This window comes from Terrapene carolina, unplaced genomic scaffold (genome assembly GCF_002925995.2).
Source record: "Terrapene carolina triunguis isolate 2854851 unplaced genomic scaffold, T_m_triunguis-2.0 Scaffold88, whole genome shotgun sequence".
NCBI classification, from domain to species: domain Eukaryota; kingdom Metazoa; phylum Chordata; order Testudines; family Emydidae; genus Terrapene; species Terrapene triunguis.
In genome coordinates this window covers 9940004-9955688 of record NW_020664439.1, presented here as the reverse complement: position 1 = coordinate 9955688, position 15685 = coordinate 9940004, and the positions used below count along the sequence as shown (strand labels likewise).

At 39.6% G+C, this 15685-nt stretch overlaps 1 protein-coding gene across 2 annotated transcripts in view; it reads right to left on the bottom strand.

Annotated features, from left to right (window-relative positions):
- The window catches only part of CLSTN2 (calsyntenin 2), a 676166-nt gene that overhangs the window by 141414 nt on the left and 519067 nt on the right, over positions 1 to 15685 (bottom strand). For both annotated transcript variants that reach the window (XM_026649976.2, XM_026649975.2), the window contains exon 3: positions 362 to 557. In XM_026649976.2, coding sequence (XP_026505761.1) covers positions 362 to 557 — 196 coding nt within the window. The remainder of the gene's footprint in view (positions 1 to 361; positions 558 to 15685) is intronic.

Genomic DNA, 15685 nt, shown 5'->3' with positions numbered 1-15685 from the left:
AGTTTCCAAGGCTCTGATTATCTGATTTAGCTGATCTGTTTAATGTGGGAAAATATTTAGTATGGAAAAAATAATTAAAAACCATTATTTTACTGTAGTCCATTTGATCAGTAGTTCTGTTAAAACAGTTCCATTGAAATTACTGAAAATCAGGTCAATTGGAGTGAAATGTTTATATATATATATATATACATATAAATATAAAGACACCAACAATGAACAATCAATTCCAGTGATAAAGCATTTTGTTTCCATTTGCTTCCCACAGACTATAGCATTAAAAGAATCTCTTTCATCTGAACTGCATCTTGGAGTAAATACATGCCACAGCCAATGCATTTTTCCCCTTATTGTCACTCACTTGTGAGATTTCTTCCAGTTTGTTCCACTAGGTCCTGCTCCACAGTCGTATGCCTGGATGATGAATGTGTACTCCTTCTGCAGTTCACAGTCAATTGGACTTTTTGCTCGGAGACGACCTTCTCCAGATGTCTTGTTTAGCACGACAGCTTCAAAGGGCATTTCCTGACCATGGATTTTAAAAGCACAGATCTCGCCTGTAAAGAATAAAACACAGGAAAAAATTATTGTTGGTTAGAACTGATTCAGACATGTTTGAGTGACACCTGATGTGCTGGCAACCACCTGTATTTCACAACCTGTGACAGATAAGTGACGTGGACTATTCGCTGAACAACATACCAACACAAACTACCAGCTGAAATAAACAGAACCTTATGTAAATGAGCGAGAGGTAAAGGGACAGTCAGAAGGAAAAATAGAGAAAGTCTTTATACTAGGTCTCATCCTCTTTACATTGTTATTCTTTCTTCTGACACCAGCATTGCCTCTGTGCCAAGTGGTAGCATGTTGATTTCACCAAATTGTTTTGGTTGGGGGGAGGGAATCAAGGAAAACAAAAACCAAAGATTTTGTTTTGAAAATTTTTCCAATTTTATTTAAAAATTTAAAATGTTAAAAAATTCAAAATTGACATGAAATGTTTTGTTTCAGGTCAAACAAAATGTGTTGCTTGACCCAAAGTGACTTTTTTTTAAACTGCCAGTGAACTGAAAAATGTGCACTGCTCTACTCTCAGTACATTCTAAGTGTAACTTGTTCTATTTACACATATATACCAGTTCTGGAACAGAGGCAGTCACCTCTTTCCAAAATCTCAGCACTCACCCAAACACCTTATTCCCAGGAAACTATTCTGTCCCAAGAATTACATCCAAATATAGAGAATAAGAAGAGAACCAACTCTGTGCTATTTTCCACAGCTTCTCTCAAAGAACTACTCTATAACAAAACTGACAAAACAGCAAAGACTGCTTGCTTACTAACAAAAAATTGCAAGAATATATGTAAGAGCGCCATCTAGTGACTCTTCCTATAACATTTTTTAAACACACTTTTAATTAATGGCAAGTAGGCCACACTTCGCCCCTTTCACAGATGGTCTATAGCTTCAACTTCTGTCTTCACAAACATGCTGCAGCTTTAGAGTGTAATCATTACACTTCACCTCTGTAGGTAGGAAAAGGAAATAAGAAAATGTGGAGGCTATTAAGCATTGTAGGGGAGCGTGTATGGCACTGTGAATTTCTCTACAGGATCAGCACGAGTTATTTAGCATAGGTGTTTCCGTACCTATGGCACAGCAGGAGAATACATACAATCCATGTTTAGTTGGGGTCAGTGGCTCCACCACCTTACACAATAGCATGGAAGGGAGGCAACTTCCATGCTAGTACATAGGCTGGAATGGTGGCTGCGGGTAGCCTGCACATCTCTCATGGCCCTGGGCTGAACATAGGATTTCACCTTCCCAGACTCTGCTTGCTCCGCCTGCAAAAAACCTGAACGTTAGGGGTTTATGCAGGTGGATTTCACTAGAGAGTCAAATCCCCAAAGGGGCTAAATATCTGCATTTCGGTGTATTACTGTGGGTGCTCTGCAATACCCAGGATCAGGCCCATTGCTGTGTATGAACTGTAATGGTATGAATAAAGGGGTGAAATTAATAAGATGCCAAGGATGATGAAGCTTGCTGATCGCTGATCATGGATGTTGATCACTGTGAATATATACTAGACATCAACTGAATGCCATGTTCAGCTCTGAGCAGATAATTTTCACTCAATGCATCTGAAAAAGCGGGGGTTTTTACCCACAAAAAACTTATGCCCAAATAAATCTATTAGTCTTTAAGGTGCTACCAGACTTACATGGCTACCCCTCTGATCTCTGAGCAGAGTGTTCTCCTTATTTCCTTGCAGCAAAAAAATTTGAAATAATACTGTGGGCTTTGATTTTAATTTAATGCCTTTTCTGATACATCTAAGTAATATTGTTATATTACAACTGGAAGTTTAATGGAGAAATATTATTCACTGCATTCTGTAACAATGGCATTCCCACAGTTCTTAATAGTAAAGTTTCCCCACAGATGTACAGTCCATCAATACAAATCATAACTTTAGGTTTTTGTGGTTATTACTATATTGATTTAATTTGATTATGAACAATACAACATTTTTTAGTCATCTGATTCTGGCATTTTAAAAAATAAAATAAAAATAGTTTATTGCAGCAAAGAAGAGAATTAGCTGAATCACACACACACACGTTTGCCAGGGTCAAACCTGAGTGATGCTGTGACCACTTGCACCAGGGTGCAATGCTGCTCGCTCAAATTTGGCCCAGCGGCCCCTTCACCATGCTGGAAGGGCAGTCAGGCCAAACCTGAGCAACCCCATGTACCAGAGCATATATTTGCCTAGAGTCCAGGGATGGATTAATCTGGCCCTGTTTGTGATTATCCTGTTTTCCTTTCATTTCCTCATTGCGTTGTACAAGCAATTCTCTACAAAGGGAGAGGTTGACTTTGGTACCTGGGTTGGTCTTACAGAGACCCATGGGAAGGTTGGAAAGACAGGAACAAATCCTTGTACAGAGATTCACATAGGGCATCCACATGGCACATACTAGTGTAGGCTTAGGAGGAGCTCCTAGTGAGAGCAGGTGTTACTCTTTCTTCCATGCCAGCAATTTGAAGTTTTCCCTCCCCATCCTTCCCTAGGCATGCCTGAAAAGGGGACCTTTGTCCTGGACCCCTAAGTAAAGATATGCTTTAAATTTTGTGGGACAACTGCTTTCACAACTCTGGCATCATTCAGACTTATCCTCACTCATAGGCTTAAGGTGAAACTGATCACCAATGAAGGGGCTGAGGATATGATTCCCTCATCCCACCCCTACAAGAAATATTAGTCAAGGTAATGAACTTTCATTTTGGTTGGGGTTTTTTGCCTTCCTTCAAAACATCCTGCAATATGATCTGAAGGGACCAGAAGGGTAAAGGTCTGCTTTCCACAGACTTTAGAGAGGGGATGAAGGTGGTGCTATCAAAAAAAAGGCATTTGCCCCATTTAGGATAAGTTCCTTTTTATGGTGCCTTTCCGCTCCAAAGCTTGGGCATTTGTTGATAGGTGGAAGTATCTTGCTGTAGAAGTTGGTTGTAATGAATGCCCATAACATAGGCATGAGAACAGATATACTGAGGATGCTGTGTGGAGGGAGTGGTGGTTGAAATAGGGCATGGAGAAGGGTCTTACTATACAAAGGTACAGAGACCCCCTTGGGAAAAAAACATTCTTCCACAATATTGATATGGCTTGGGAATTGCCTCTTGGGGACCCTCTTGGGTTTATGAGTACTTGCTACAGCATTAGCTATTGACTACATGGTTACATCTCAGTCTGCATTCCTGTAATTCAATAAAAGTTATAGCCTTTGACATTAATCTTTTTATGAGTGTTGTGTTCTCTCTGCACATCATCCAGATTGGATTCAGCAATATACACTTACAAATTTTGAGACCTACGTTACTTAAAGTGTAAACTTTGGTAGAGATCTGTGGATTACTACTGTAGGGCAATCAATCATATCATTTCCCATTTAGGTTATACTGAACTGAAAAACAGTATTGGTAACTCTCCATTCTTGGTGTATAATTAACAAATCTCCTCAACACTTTGCAATTCTTATGAAAACAAAATCTGATATTCAGCAACCTCTACATGCAACGCTTAGGATGTCAATTATTGCTGAAAATCAACCAGACTGGGCTAAAAGTGACTCCCATTTCAATGAACTGGCACTGATTTTAGTGGCAGAGGATCAAGCCCCTCCCTCATTTAATCTACAAACTCAATTGTTGGACTTGCATTGACAGCTACAGAGAGGAAGCTACTTTAGTTTATAAATACAAAGGAAAACAATTTAATGAATTTCAGAAGGAGCCAACAGATGAAAAGGTGTTTTTTCCCCCTGCTTACAGATGACCCTTTATGCTATCTTTACTTTTTCTTCAATTGACACTAACACCAAAGATGATGTGTCTCTAGCCTCACACAAAAGGAGTGATATAAAAAGGTCGTTCAGTCCTCATGCCCATTCATCTGTTAGTGCCTGTTCAGGCTTATATATGGGCTCCAACTGGAACAATATTTTTTGCTTACATGGAACTTTTAAGAACTAGATTGAGCAGATGGATTAAGATTAATCATGTCACATAGGGTATTTGAAAGCCTTCAGTATCTACTTTTAGTTATTACCATCCTGGGCTGAACTCAAAAAAGGGTCCTAGAAGTAAAAAAGGTTTGTTATTTTTTATCCCTTTACCCATCACCTGAGCCATTTAGTCCTCCAAGACTTTTAGAAAGGTGCATTCTAAATTGGCTAGTAGATATGATTCTGCTCTCAGCATAAATCAGGGATGGCTCCACTGAAGTTAATTAAAAGTATACCAGTGTAAAAGGGGGATAGATCAGAATCAGGTTCTATATCCCTTTTTAACCTATTGCACACACTCTGTCTATATACATTGATTTAGATACACTGCGTGCGCGTGCGCGCGCGCGCGCACACACACACACAAAGTATGCAAGCAAACAACACCGTTAGTACTGTATGATTAACTCAGTACCCACTTTCTCAGTAATCCAGCATGGAGCCACTGTAAATAGATGTTGTTGGTTTTAAAAGTTTTTAAAAATTGAAACCTTCCAGTGTAATAAACTGCAGGAAAGTGTGAGAGCTTGAATTCTGCAAACATCTCCTGCAGTGCACAGTTCTGTGTTCTTGGGAGTTTCTCAGTGGCAGTGGAAAGGCTTATTGCCATGACATGTTTTTCTGCTGTGCTATCGCTTAAACAATTACAAGCTATTTTTTTAAAGCAAAAATAATAATTTGTATTACTGAAGTGAGAGATGTGGAATAATTTTAGACCTGCAGAAAAGGTTGTTGCTAGCAGTAGTACTTGTACTGTGTATGCCTTTCTAGCTCAGTGAACTCAACATTATTGAAGCTTGGCGAACTACTACAACTTAGCAAGCTATACTGAAAACATAAAGGAAGCAGCGGATTGCTTAATAAAATATAGTAATTATGCTGATTATGTTTAATTTTTTGAGCAACAAACTCAGCCAACTGGAGTTCAAAACTACTGCCATGCCGACTGCTGTATTCACTTACTCTTCAAAAGGTGAACATTTGAGAAAGTCATGCAGCTGCAGTACCATAGAGAAGTAGCCCTTTCTGTTGATGTATTCCATTGCAAGATGGTCTAGTGCCAAAATTGGGATATGCATGCCATCTATCTCCCCACCATTGTTAGGGAATCCCATTGCTGCAAAGCCATCCACCATTTCCCGCACATTGGCCAGAGTCACCATCCTTCGTAGCACGAGGCAATTAATGGCCCTGCACACTTGCATCACCACAACCCCCACAGTGGACTTCCCAACTCCAAACTGATTCACGGCTGATCGGTAGCAGTCAAGAGTTTCCAGTTTCCACAAAGCGATCACCACTCGCTTTCCCACCATTATGACAGCTCTGATTTTGGTGTCCTTGTGCCACAGGGTAGAGGTGAGCTCTGCACACAGTTCTAGGAATGTGGCTTTGCACATATAAAAGTTATGCAGCCACTGCTTGTCATTTCATATTTTAATCACAATCTGATGTGATTGGGGGGAGGGGGGGCAGGAGGGCCATTTGGCCTGGGCCTCAAGCTCAAAGGGGGCCTCAAATTTAGACACTTGTTAATTTTTTGGCATTTGTGAAGTTTTGCAACTTGTTTTTACGCGCATCCCTATCGGACCAAAATGTGACACACACTCTCATCTTAGAGCTGCAAATTTAAGCAAATAAGAGATGTGATTTGGTAAAAGACATTTTTTTTGTTAACTGATATAGATTTTGTCATATTAAAGAGTTCATAAATATTAATAAAATATATCGGTTCTGATGGCACAAGATTAAACTGCGATGAACGTGTTCTCTCAGATCAGCTGATTATATAAACAAATCACTACTAGTGGCTGGTGCTGGATCAAATGCATAGAAAGGTAGAGAATTGTTACATTTTAGTGTCTTTATAGTTTTACGTCTAGTTGACTAAGGAATTATTTATATGTGAGAATTCCTCGTTATCATCTTCATATCACCATTAACTTAGGCTTGAATACAGACTGGGAATGGCTGAGTCATTACACAGATTGATTCTGGGCCATCTTGATTATCACTACAAAAGTTTTTTTTCTCCTGCTGATAATTGCTCATTTTAATTAATTAGCCTCTTAGAGTTGATATGGCTACTTCCACCTTTTCATGTTCTGTATATATATATATATCTCCTTACTATATGTTCCATTCTATGCATCTGAAGAAGTGGGCTGTAGCCCACGAAAGCTTATGCTCAAATAAATGTGTTAGTCTCTAAGGTGCCACAAGTACTCCTGTTCTTTTTAAAGAAAACTATGTTGCATGGAAATCAGCCATTGGGGCAGCATTAGCTGAAAGTTCAATTGAGAATTTACTCTTGACTGAACTCTCTACAGAAACTAATAACTGGAAAAAACTTCATGAGCGCATTCTGAATGTCATCCTTTTTCTTTCTGAGCAGGGATTGGTTTTCTTTGGTTCCAGTTAACGTATTGGTGATCACGCAAATGGAAATTTTCTAGGCATAGTTGAGCTCCTCAGCAAATATGACCCACTTTTATCAGAGCATGTTAAACGTGTTCGAGAATCGCAAGAGAGACAAAAGCGCATGCAAGTCCATTATCTCTCTACACGCATACAAAACTAGTTTATTGAGCTATGTTGGTCATTCGTTCAAACAACAATTCTTGATGAGATTCAAAATGCCAAGTATTTTTCAATCATTGCTGATGCCACTCCAGATTGTTCTCACAGGGAACAGACTACTATGGTTATTCGATATGTTAAGATTGTGACAGCTCAAAATTTTCAATTGAAGAAAGGTTTACTTTGTTTGATAATTTCACGAGAAAAAATGGAAAAGAAATTGCTGCTCGAGTACTAGCAATTCTAGAAGGTTTTAAGTTAGATTTTCAAGTCTGCATTGGTCAAGCCTACAACAACAGATCTAATATGGCTGGAAAGTACAAAAGTGTACAAGCAGTTCTGCTTGAGCAAAATTCAAACTGTATTGTCTCCTGCTGTGGAAACCACACACTAAACCTTGTAGGTGTTGACTGTGCTGAATCATGCAAGGAGGCAATTACTTACTTTGGAACTGTTCAGCAAATGTACAATCTCTTCAGTAGCAGTCCACAAAGGTGGGAAATTCTGAAGCAATATCTTCCTGTTTCACAGCATGGGATGTCCAAAACTAGATGGTCTGCACAGATTGATGGTGTTCAACCAGTTGTGCAGCATTTGAATTCAGTGAGAAAGGTTTTAAATGAGCTTGAATCTCTCAATGTCACTGCACAAGCTTGAACTGAACTTCAGTCTATTCAGAAGCACATGTCCAAATTTGAATGAATTCTGATGTCATCTTTGTGGATGAAGCTACTTACAATGATCCACCAAACTAATCTGGTAATTGAAGCACACAATGCTACACTTGATGTTGAGAGCGATAACATTTGAAGTCTTATCAATGACATTCAACAGATTCGTGAACAATGGGATGCGATCCTCACTGAGTCCAAATTAGTAGCACAGAATATTGGCATTTCATCTGAGCTCTCCACCAATCACAACTTACCTACTGAATCCGATGCCGAGCAGCATTATAGGGTCAATGTCTTCCTTGTCATCATTGACTCTATTCAATCAGGTTTTACAGGTTGATTTGAGTCACTGCAACTAATTTGTACCCTTTTTGGGTTTCTTTGGCAGTTCAACAGACTGAGAAATGAAGATCTACTTTCTGCAGCTGAACAATTTCAGCAACAGTACAACAAAGAAATCTCAAAAGATCTCAGTGATGAGGTCATCTTCCTCAAACGAATATATTCCATGAACTTTAAATTGGATTGCAAGCCAAAGGAATTGCTTCAAGAAATACTCAAACTTGGACTCTCTGGGGTGTTTCCTAATATCACAATTGCATTGCGTATTTTTGTCAGTTTACCTGCATCAGTGGCTTCAGGTGAACGCACCTTCAATGTGTTGAAGCAGGTAAAGAACTATCAACATTCAACTATTGGACAAGAGCGTTTGAATGGGCTCGCCATGCTTAATATCAACTGTGACATTGCATGAAAGCTAGATTTTTCCTCAGTAATTAGTGCATTTGCAGAGAAAAAGGCTAGAAAAGCATTTGTTAAATAAAAAACTATTCAAATTATGTCTCATTCTTTTTTTGGTGCCTTATTTTGTTTTCATGTGTTGTCATTTTTTATTTTTATTATGGCTATGGGCCTCAAAAGCCCAGGCCTTTCTGGACCTCTGAGAGGGCTGCCGATCCCACCACTCGGTGCTTGTTACCCGAGCCAAATAATGACAGTCCACTATGTGCAGCTGCTCCAGGAATGCCAACATCCATCTTGAATTGTTTCTTTCCATGACACACAGCAGGGCAAGCAGCACAGATTCCTGTTCAGATTCGAAGCTCATAAAATACTACAGGTTCAGCTGCATTAACACTTATCAGAAGACTGGTGAGCAGTGCACGATCCATGCTTTTATGGAGAGATGGCAGTCGCAAAGTTTATAGGGGCAGTTGAAAAACTGTGTGAAATGCAGTCGGAAGCCCTTGGCATTATGGGACAGGGAAAACTGCATCGGGGGGCGGTGATCCCCTCTCCCCATGATCCACTGCGATCCATTCCTAGAACTCCTAGTGGTAGAAGGTGGTGATTTGCATAGAGAAATAGCTACCCATGATGCACTGCTCTCTTTGTCAGTGCTAGAGCACCAACTGTGGACACTCTCCGCTGATACAAGGAGTGTTGTGTGAACACCCACAAGCAATGTAATTACAGCAGTTTATGATCGTCACTGTAACTTAAGTCAACTTAACTCTGTAGCATAGACATGGCCAGGAGTGGTGGCTCTTACAGCAAATAAGTGTAAAAGCATCCCAGGTAGGAGAACTGAGGGGATACAGCTGTTCATCAGTGCAGATTGTACCCTGGGTAATGTCACACTAAGATCCTGGGGTGTAAAGCAGCATAGAAATAGAAAATATTGCAGTTCATTTTTCTCAGCAATCAATACTTACCAAATTCAAATTTTTGTTAGTTTATTATGGATAAACTTTAAATAAAAGGAGTGCCAGAACAACCTATAGGTGCTGAAATTGTATTCCTAACCACATTAAGCTTGCTCCAACCATAGTATATTGACTTCCTAACCTTTGTTAGTTTCATGTTTACAATAGTTACATAGCTGTAACAGTGCATATGAGTACTGCATTGACACAGAGAGAGACGAGCAGGAGTTGTGCCACTAAAGCAGGGATGGGGCACATTGGTGAGGTGGCATGTGGAGACCTTGGATTGACATCCCTCTACCTCTGCTCTAACTGTTCCAGCATTGCCAGCTCTTGTGAATTTATCATTTAATCTCATGATATTTGCTGTCTGCCTTAAACCACAACCTCCTAGGTTCATGATTATGTGTAAATCTCAGCTTTCGTTTAAGAAAAAGTGTTTCTACCCCTAGTGGTTGCACTTTTGCATTCCCTGATTTTAACTGTGTAACCTTAACATTACATTAACAGAAGGGTTGTTTTTATGCTATGAATATATAAAGGACACACAAACAATTTCTTAATTAAGTCATAATGCTTAGGGAAGAAGAAATAGCATAGAATCTATAACAGCCATATAAATTATTAAGGAAATATACGTCACATTCTGCAGGTTTTGAAAATATAATGAAATATTCAGAAAATATTGAAAACTGTATAGTTAAAAAGTGCAGATAGTAACATTAACAAGAAACTGTTTTCCTTTGGGGACTAACTAGGACATAATTATTCTGGTTCCAATGACATCTCTTTCTGATTCATTTTTTAATGAGTGTCAGTAAAAGTCATAATTGGATGTACAAATCCTTTTGGCTTTTATATACAGCCTACCTTCACTGGATGCCTATTGTTTAGTCTAAGCATGTACTGCAGCCAATCATGATCAATGATTGCATATTTTCTATTTACATATCAGAAATCTGTAGAAGATGAAACATCAATTCATTTCAGCCAGTCATCTTTTAGTAAACACTGGCACCCAGATGCTGCAAATGCCCTAATTCCATGTCTGTCTGAAAGATGGATCATGCAATGATTTCTCCTCTAGATTAGTGAGGTCCACATTGATGAAAGTAGGTGATAATTTGCTCTACAAGGCACTGACCCATTTTAGTGTGTATATCCTCTGAAAAAGGTGAAACTATTATTATAATAGAGACCTAGAGGACTTTATGTGTAAGATTAAAAAGGGTATTAAAATGGCTGCAGTAATTTGTAGTCACTTTAAGTATTGCTGAGCTGTTAAAGGACAAATGCTAATAAAATATATAAAAGTAGCTTATCACATTAAGAAGCTAATGATGTATAATGTGACTGGAATTTCAAATTAAACAAAGATCAAGAATTATGAACATTTGCTGACAAACACCTAGTGCTTGCTGAATCGTTACTCCATGATAGTCAATTAAACGCAACAAAAACTACAAAGCAGCAGGATTGCTCCAACAGATCTGTTCCACTCAGATTCCTTGTGAGATGTACAAATCACTCCTGTAGGGCACAGAGACAAATAAGAAAACTAACAGTAACATTTCATCTTTGGAATAGAAAACTAGCAGCTGTTTATCTTTTGAGGACTCAGCAGATTGACAGAAAAAGTTACTTTTTAATTAAACTACTTTCTCCAGGACCCAGCACCAAGACAGATGAATTTCCGGGAGCAGGAAGCTTGTGATACTGTGCATTTATTTCAGTTATTCTTCTGAGTTTTTAAAAATGCATTATTTTAGGGTACAATTAGCTTATTCAGTGAGGTAAACATGGCAGGTGGTCAAGTTCTGTTTTCTAGTCTATTATTACTTAAAGTTCAGAGGAACTATACAACTTTAATATGACAATTCCACAGAGCCGCCCAGAGGGGGGGGAGCAAGTGGGGCAATTTCCCCCAGGCCCTGGGCCCCACAGGGGCCCCCACGAGAATATAGTATTCTATAGTATTGCAACTTTTTTTTATGGAAGGGGCCCCCGAAATTGCTTTGCCCCAGGCCCCCTGAATCCTCTGGGTGGCCCTGCAATTCCATATAGGGTTGCCCCAGGCCCCCTGAATCCTCTGGGTGGCCCTGCAATTCCATATAGGGCATTCTGGGCCAGTTTCGGACCTGATGTAAGCAGGTGACCACTCCATTTAAGTCAACAGAGACGCATCTGCTTGCAGCAAGACGGAATTTGGCCCCCTATTTGTGAGATGTCACTATGGCCCCGGGCAATCGGAGCTGAAGGAATAGACTTCTGCACGTATTTAGGGTTCTAGACTTCTGCATAGGCATAGTGGTGGAGGCTAGAGGATCCAATTCCAGGATCAGGGGTTATTTTTTTTCTTTATTTTAGTATTTAGAGAGTTATCTCCAGAGCATACCTATTTACTCTATATTTTTATTAAAACATGACTTACATTAAAATCAATCACTTTAATTCAAAAGGTGCTGAGTATTTCATTGCAGGCTCAATCCCCCAAGGTGCTGAGCACTCTGGCTCCAATCCAGCAAAGCACTTTAGCCTGCATTTAACTTTCAACACCGAATAGTCCCATTGACCTCAACAGCTCTTTGTTGACTTGCGCGGAACCAGTCACATGCTTCAAGGTAAGCACGTATTTAAATGCTTTGCTGGCTCAGGGTCAACATTCTCAACATGTTGCAGCATCAAGCCCTAATAGTGGATAGCCATGCTATGAAAATGAAGACTATATATGCCTATTACCATCTATAAGAATCAGGTTTCTTCTATATTTTCTTGTCTGAGAAAGGCATGTATGCTTCCCAGTTATCCTACACCCTTGTAACAACTACCTGCCTCCACAGCACTCTCCTGCTTGGCGAGCGTTACAGTACAAAAAGTTTCCTCTGAAACCAGATTATATCACTCCATGTATCACAGGTACTCCTTGCCTCTGGACCAAAATATTATAAATGATGTGTGCCTTGTTTAAGCATCTATTAAAAAGGAACTCCCCGCTCCTCCTTGCTGACTGAACCGCATGAAAAGCATTGAAACTAACACAGAGAGCCAAATCCTGCCCAACTTCCCATTTCTTTCCCTCTCCCACCACTCCTGGTAGACACAAAAGGCCCTAAATTTGCAGAAGCAGCAGGATTCCTCTGTGTGTGGAGGAGAATGAGTCTGGGAAGTGTTACAGAAAACTTCTTGCAGACCATGAGGCTGTGATTCATTGGGGCTCCCTCCATCCTAGCACAAAGGGTTAGAACAATGGGTTTCAACTTTCTTCTATACTGGCAACACCTCAAAGCCCCTCTCCCATAAAAACATATTGGAAGGACAGTGTGGTCATAATGCCTGGTCAAAAATCTCCGTGCAAGGGGGGTTCAATAATATTTGAATCCCCGATCAACTGTATCTATCCCCCACTGCAAATGGCGCAAAGACAAAAGCAGAGGTTACTAATTTTCTAATGGTATGAGGACTGTACATGCAAAACTGATCATCAGAGAATCAAAGCATTTTGTCATGAATCATTCTGTGGTAATTCACTTTTACTGTATCGTGTACATGACAGATTGTGTTCTGTATAGATAAACAATTTAGTTTTGTAATATTGTTTATGCAAACATAGGGATATTCTGGATAATCTATAGTCTTTCTTATTTTATCTTTAAAGATTCTGAAAATTCTTCAATTTTTGGATAATTAATTTTGAATGTATAGCCCACACTTCCTCTCCACAATCAAAAGTGATATTGTTAATATGCAAAAATGAGAACATTCAAAGTGATGATCCTGAATGGAATGGAATTGCTTCACATTCTGAGCTCTGGCAACCTGATTCATGCTTCTGGGACAGACAGCAAGTTTCTGCTCTATGAGTGTCCATTTCAACCACATCCTACAGGTTAAACAGTATTGCTATGATAAGTGACTATCCTTCCAGAAACATCTGCATGAGCTTTTGAATTTATGAGCTTTAGAACTTCTTCACCAATTGTTCTAGCTAAATTCCTTGTTAACATATCTTCCTCTGCATATTTAAACAGCTTGAAGGTATATGATAAAGTAGAACAGTGGTCGGCAACGTTTGGCACGCGGCTCGCCAGGGTAAGCACCCTGGCGGGCCAGGCCAGTTTATTTACCTGTTGACGCGGCAGGTTCGGCCGGTCGCGGCCCCCACTGGCCGCGGTTCGCCGTCCCTTGCCAATGGGGGCGGCGAGAAGCGGCGCGGGCGAGGGATGTGCTGGCCGCGGCTTCCCGCCGCCCCCATTGGCAAGGGACAGCGAACCGCGGCCAGTGGGGGCCGCGACCGGCCAAACCTGCTGCGTCAGCAGGTAAATAAACTGGCCTGGCCCGCCAGGGTGCTTACCCTGGTGAGCCGCGTGCCAAATGTTGCCGACCCCTGCAGTAGAACCTCAGACTTACAAACACCAAAGTTACAAACTGACCAGTCAACCACACATGTCATTTGGAACCAGAAGTACGCAATCAGGCAGCACCAGAGACGACAAAGAAAAGAAGCAAATACAGTAGAGTACTGTATTAAATGTAAACTACTAAAAAAAAATAAAGGAAAAGTGGCATTTTTTTCTGCATAGTAAAGTTTCAAACCTGTATTAAGTATATGTTCACTTGTAAACTTTGAAAGAACCACCATAACATTTTGTTCAGAGTTATGAACATTTCAGAGTTTCAAACAACCTCCATTCCCGAGGTGTTCGTAACTCTGAGGTTCTACTGTACATAGGTTTATCGGCGGTTCTCTCAGTAGGTTTATGAGGGGCGCGCTCAACTCACGTTCATAAAAATGTAAGAGAGGCAAACAAACAAGAGGGAAGATACAAATACAGATACAAATATAAATGGCTCACCAAGATTGTAATCAACTGGTTTACTCTTATTTGTCATTTCCAAGAGAAGCAGCTTAAAATAAAAAGCTTAGGGACATTAATTTGAATTTAGCATGGAGCCTAAGCCTATGGATTTAATACCTGCATCTAGCAGACATACAGTATAGTAAAGCAGAACATTGGTTTTAACTGTTCACAGCACCATATGGACCCTCCTGATCATGTTTTTTTCCCCCGTTAATTTGCTTTAACTTGTTTGGGTTTTTTAGAGAATTTGAAAATGTTCATTTCCAGGTATAGATTCACATTTCAAACTGGATTGCTAGACATGATGAGTTACTTTGCACTAGAGACTCTTTGAGTCTGAAGTATCACCGCCAATTTAAAATAACTAAGCTAAAATGATAGCGGCTAGCTCTACATGAAAAAGAAAATCACACAGTAAAGATAATAAATACATATATCAAAGGGAAAGAAAATATGGATTTCCTAAACTCAGACACTAAAATATTATCTGCACTCTAATTTATGTTTGTGCTATTGCTAGTTTTTTTGTATATTCAAATTAACTTATGCTTCTGAGCCTTTCATTCCCCTTATTAGTTTATTTATGCATTTATTTTTATTTCCTGACTGCTTTTTTCTATAAAGCCTCTGGAAAAGAACAATAAAAGCACCATTAATACCTGTAATGGCTGGCCCCACCAACCAAATATACAATCTGCCTCTTTCTTCTTTAGATCAAGTGGTAAAGGCATGTATTTTTGACGCTGAATACCCCAGCTATAATCCTCGCTCATAACTGATGTCCGTGTCCATGCAGCCATAGTTCATTAGATTACACTTTTTTTTCAACACAGTGACTTAAGAGCTGCCTGCCATATTTTCAATGAGAGCTGTCTTACAACCAAACCATGCTTAGTGCTTTATTCATTACTGATGTGAGAACCTCAGCCAGACCAGCCAATTTCTATGTTTCTGAGCATATTTTTAAATCAGTAGCAATGTTTTCTATGTCTTCCTTACTTCCTAGTTTTATCTGTGTTATGGGTTTTTTGCTTGTTTGTTCGTCTTTGTGCAGACAAATTTTTAAAGAGGTCAGTATCTCAGTCATTTGAATCATCACTAATTTAATTCTCCTCATCATTTATTATAGAGCCTACTGCTCCCCAGTACAGGAATGTCAAATACCAGGGCCACTTGATGGGTTTTTATCATTTGGATAGCATATTTAGGATTTGTCTTCAATCCAATAACTGCACAAATGCAACCCCCTGGTGTAGATACTATCTACACTGTCATGGAATGATAGGGT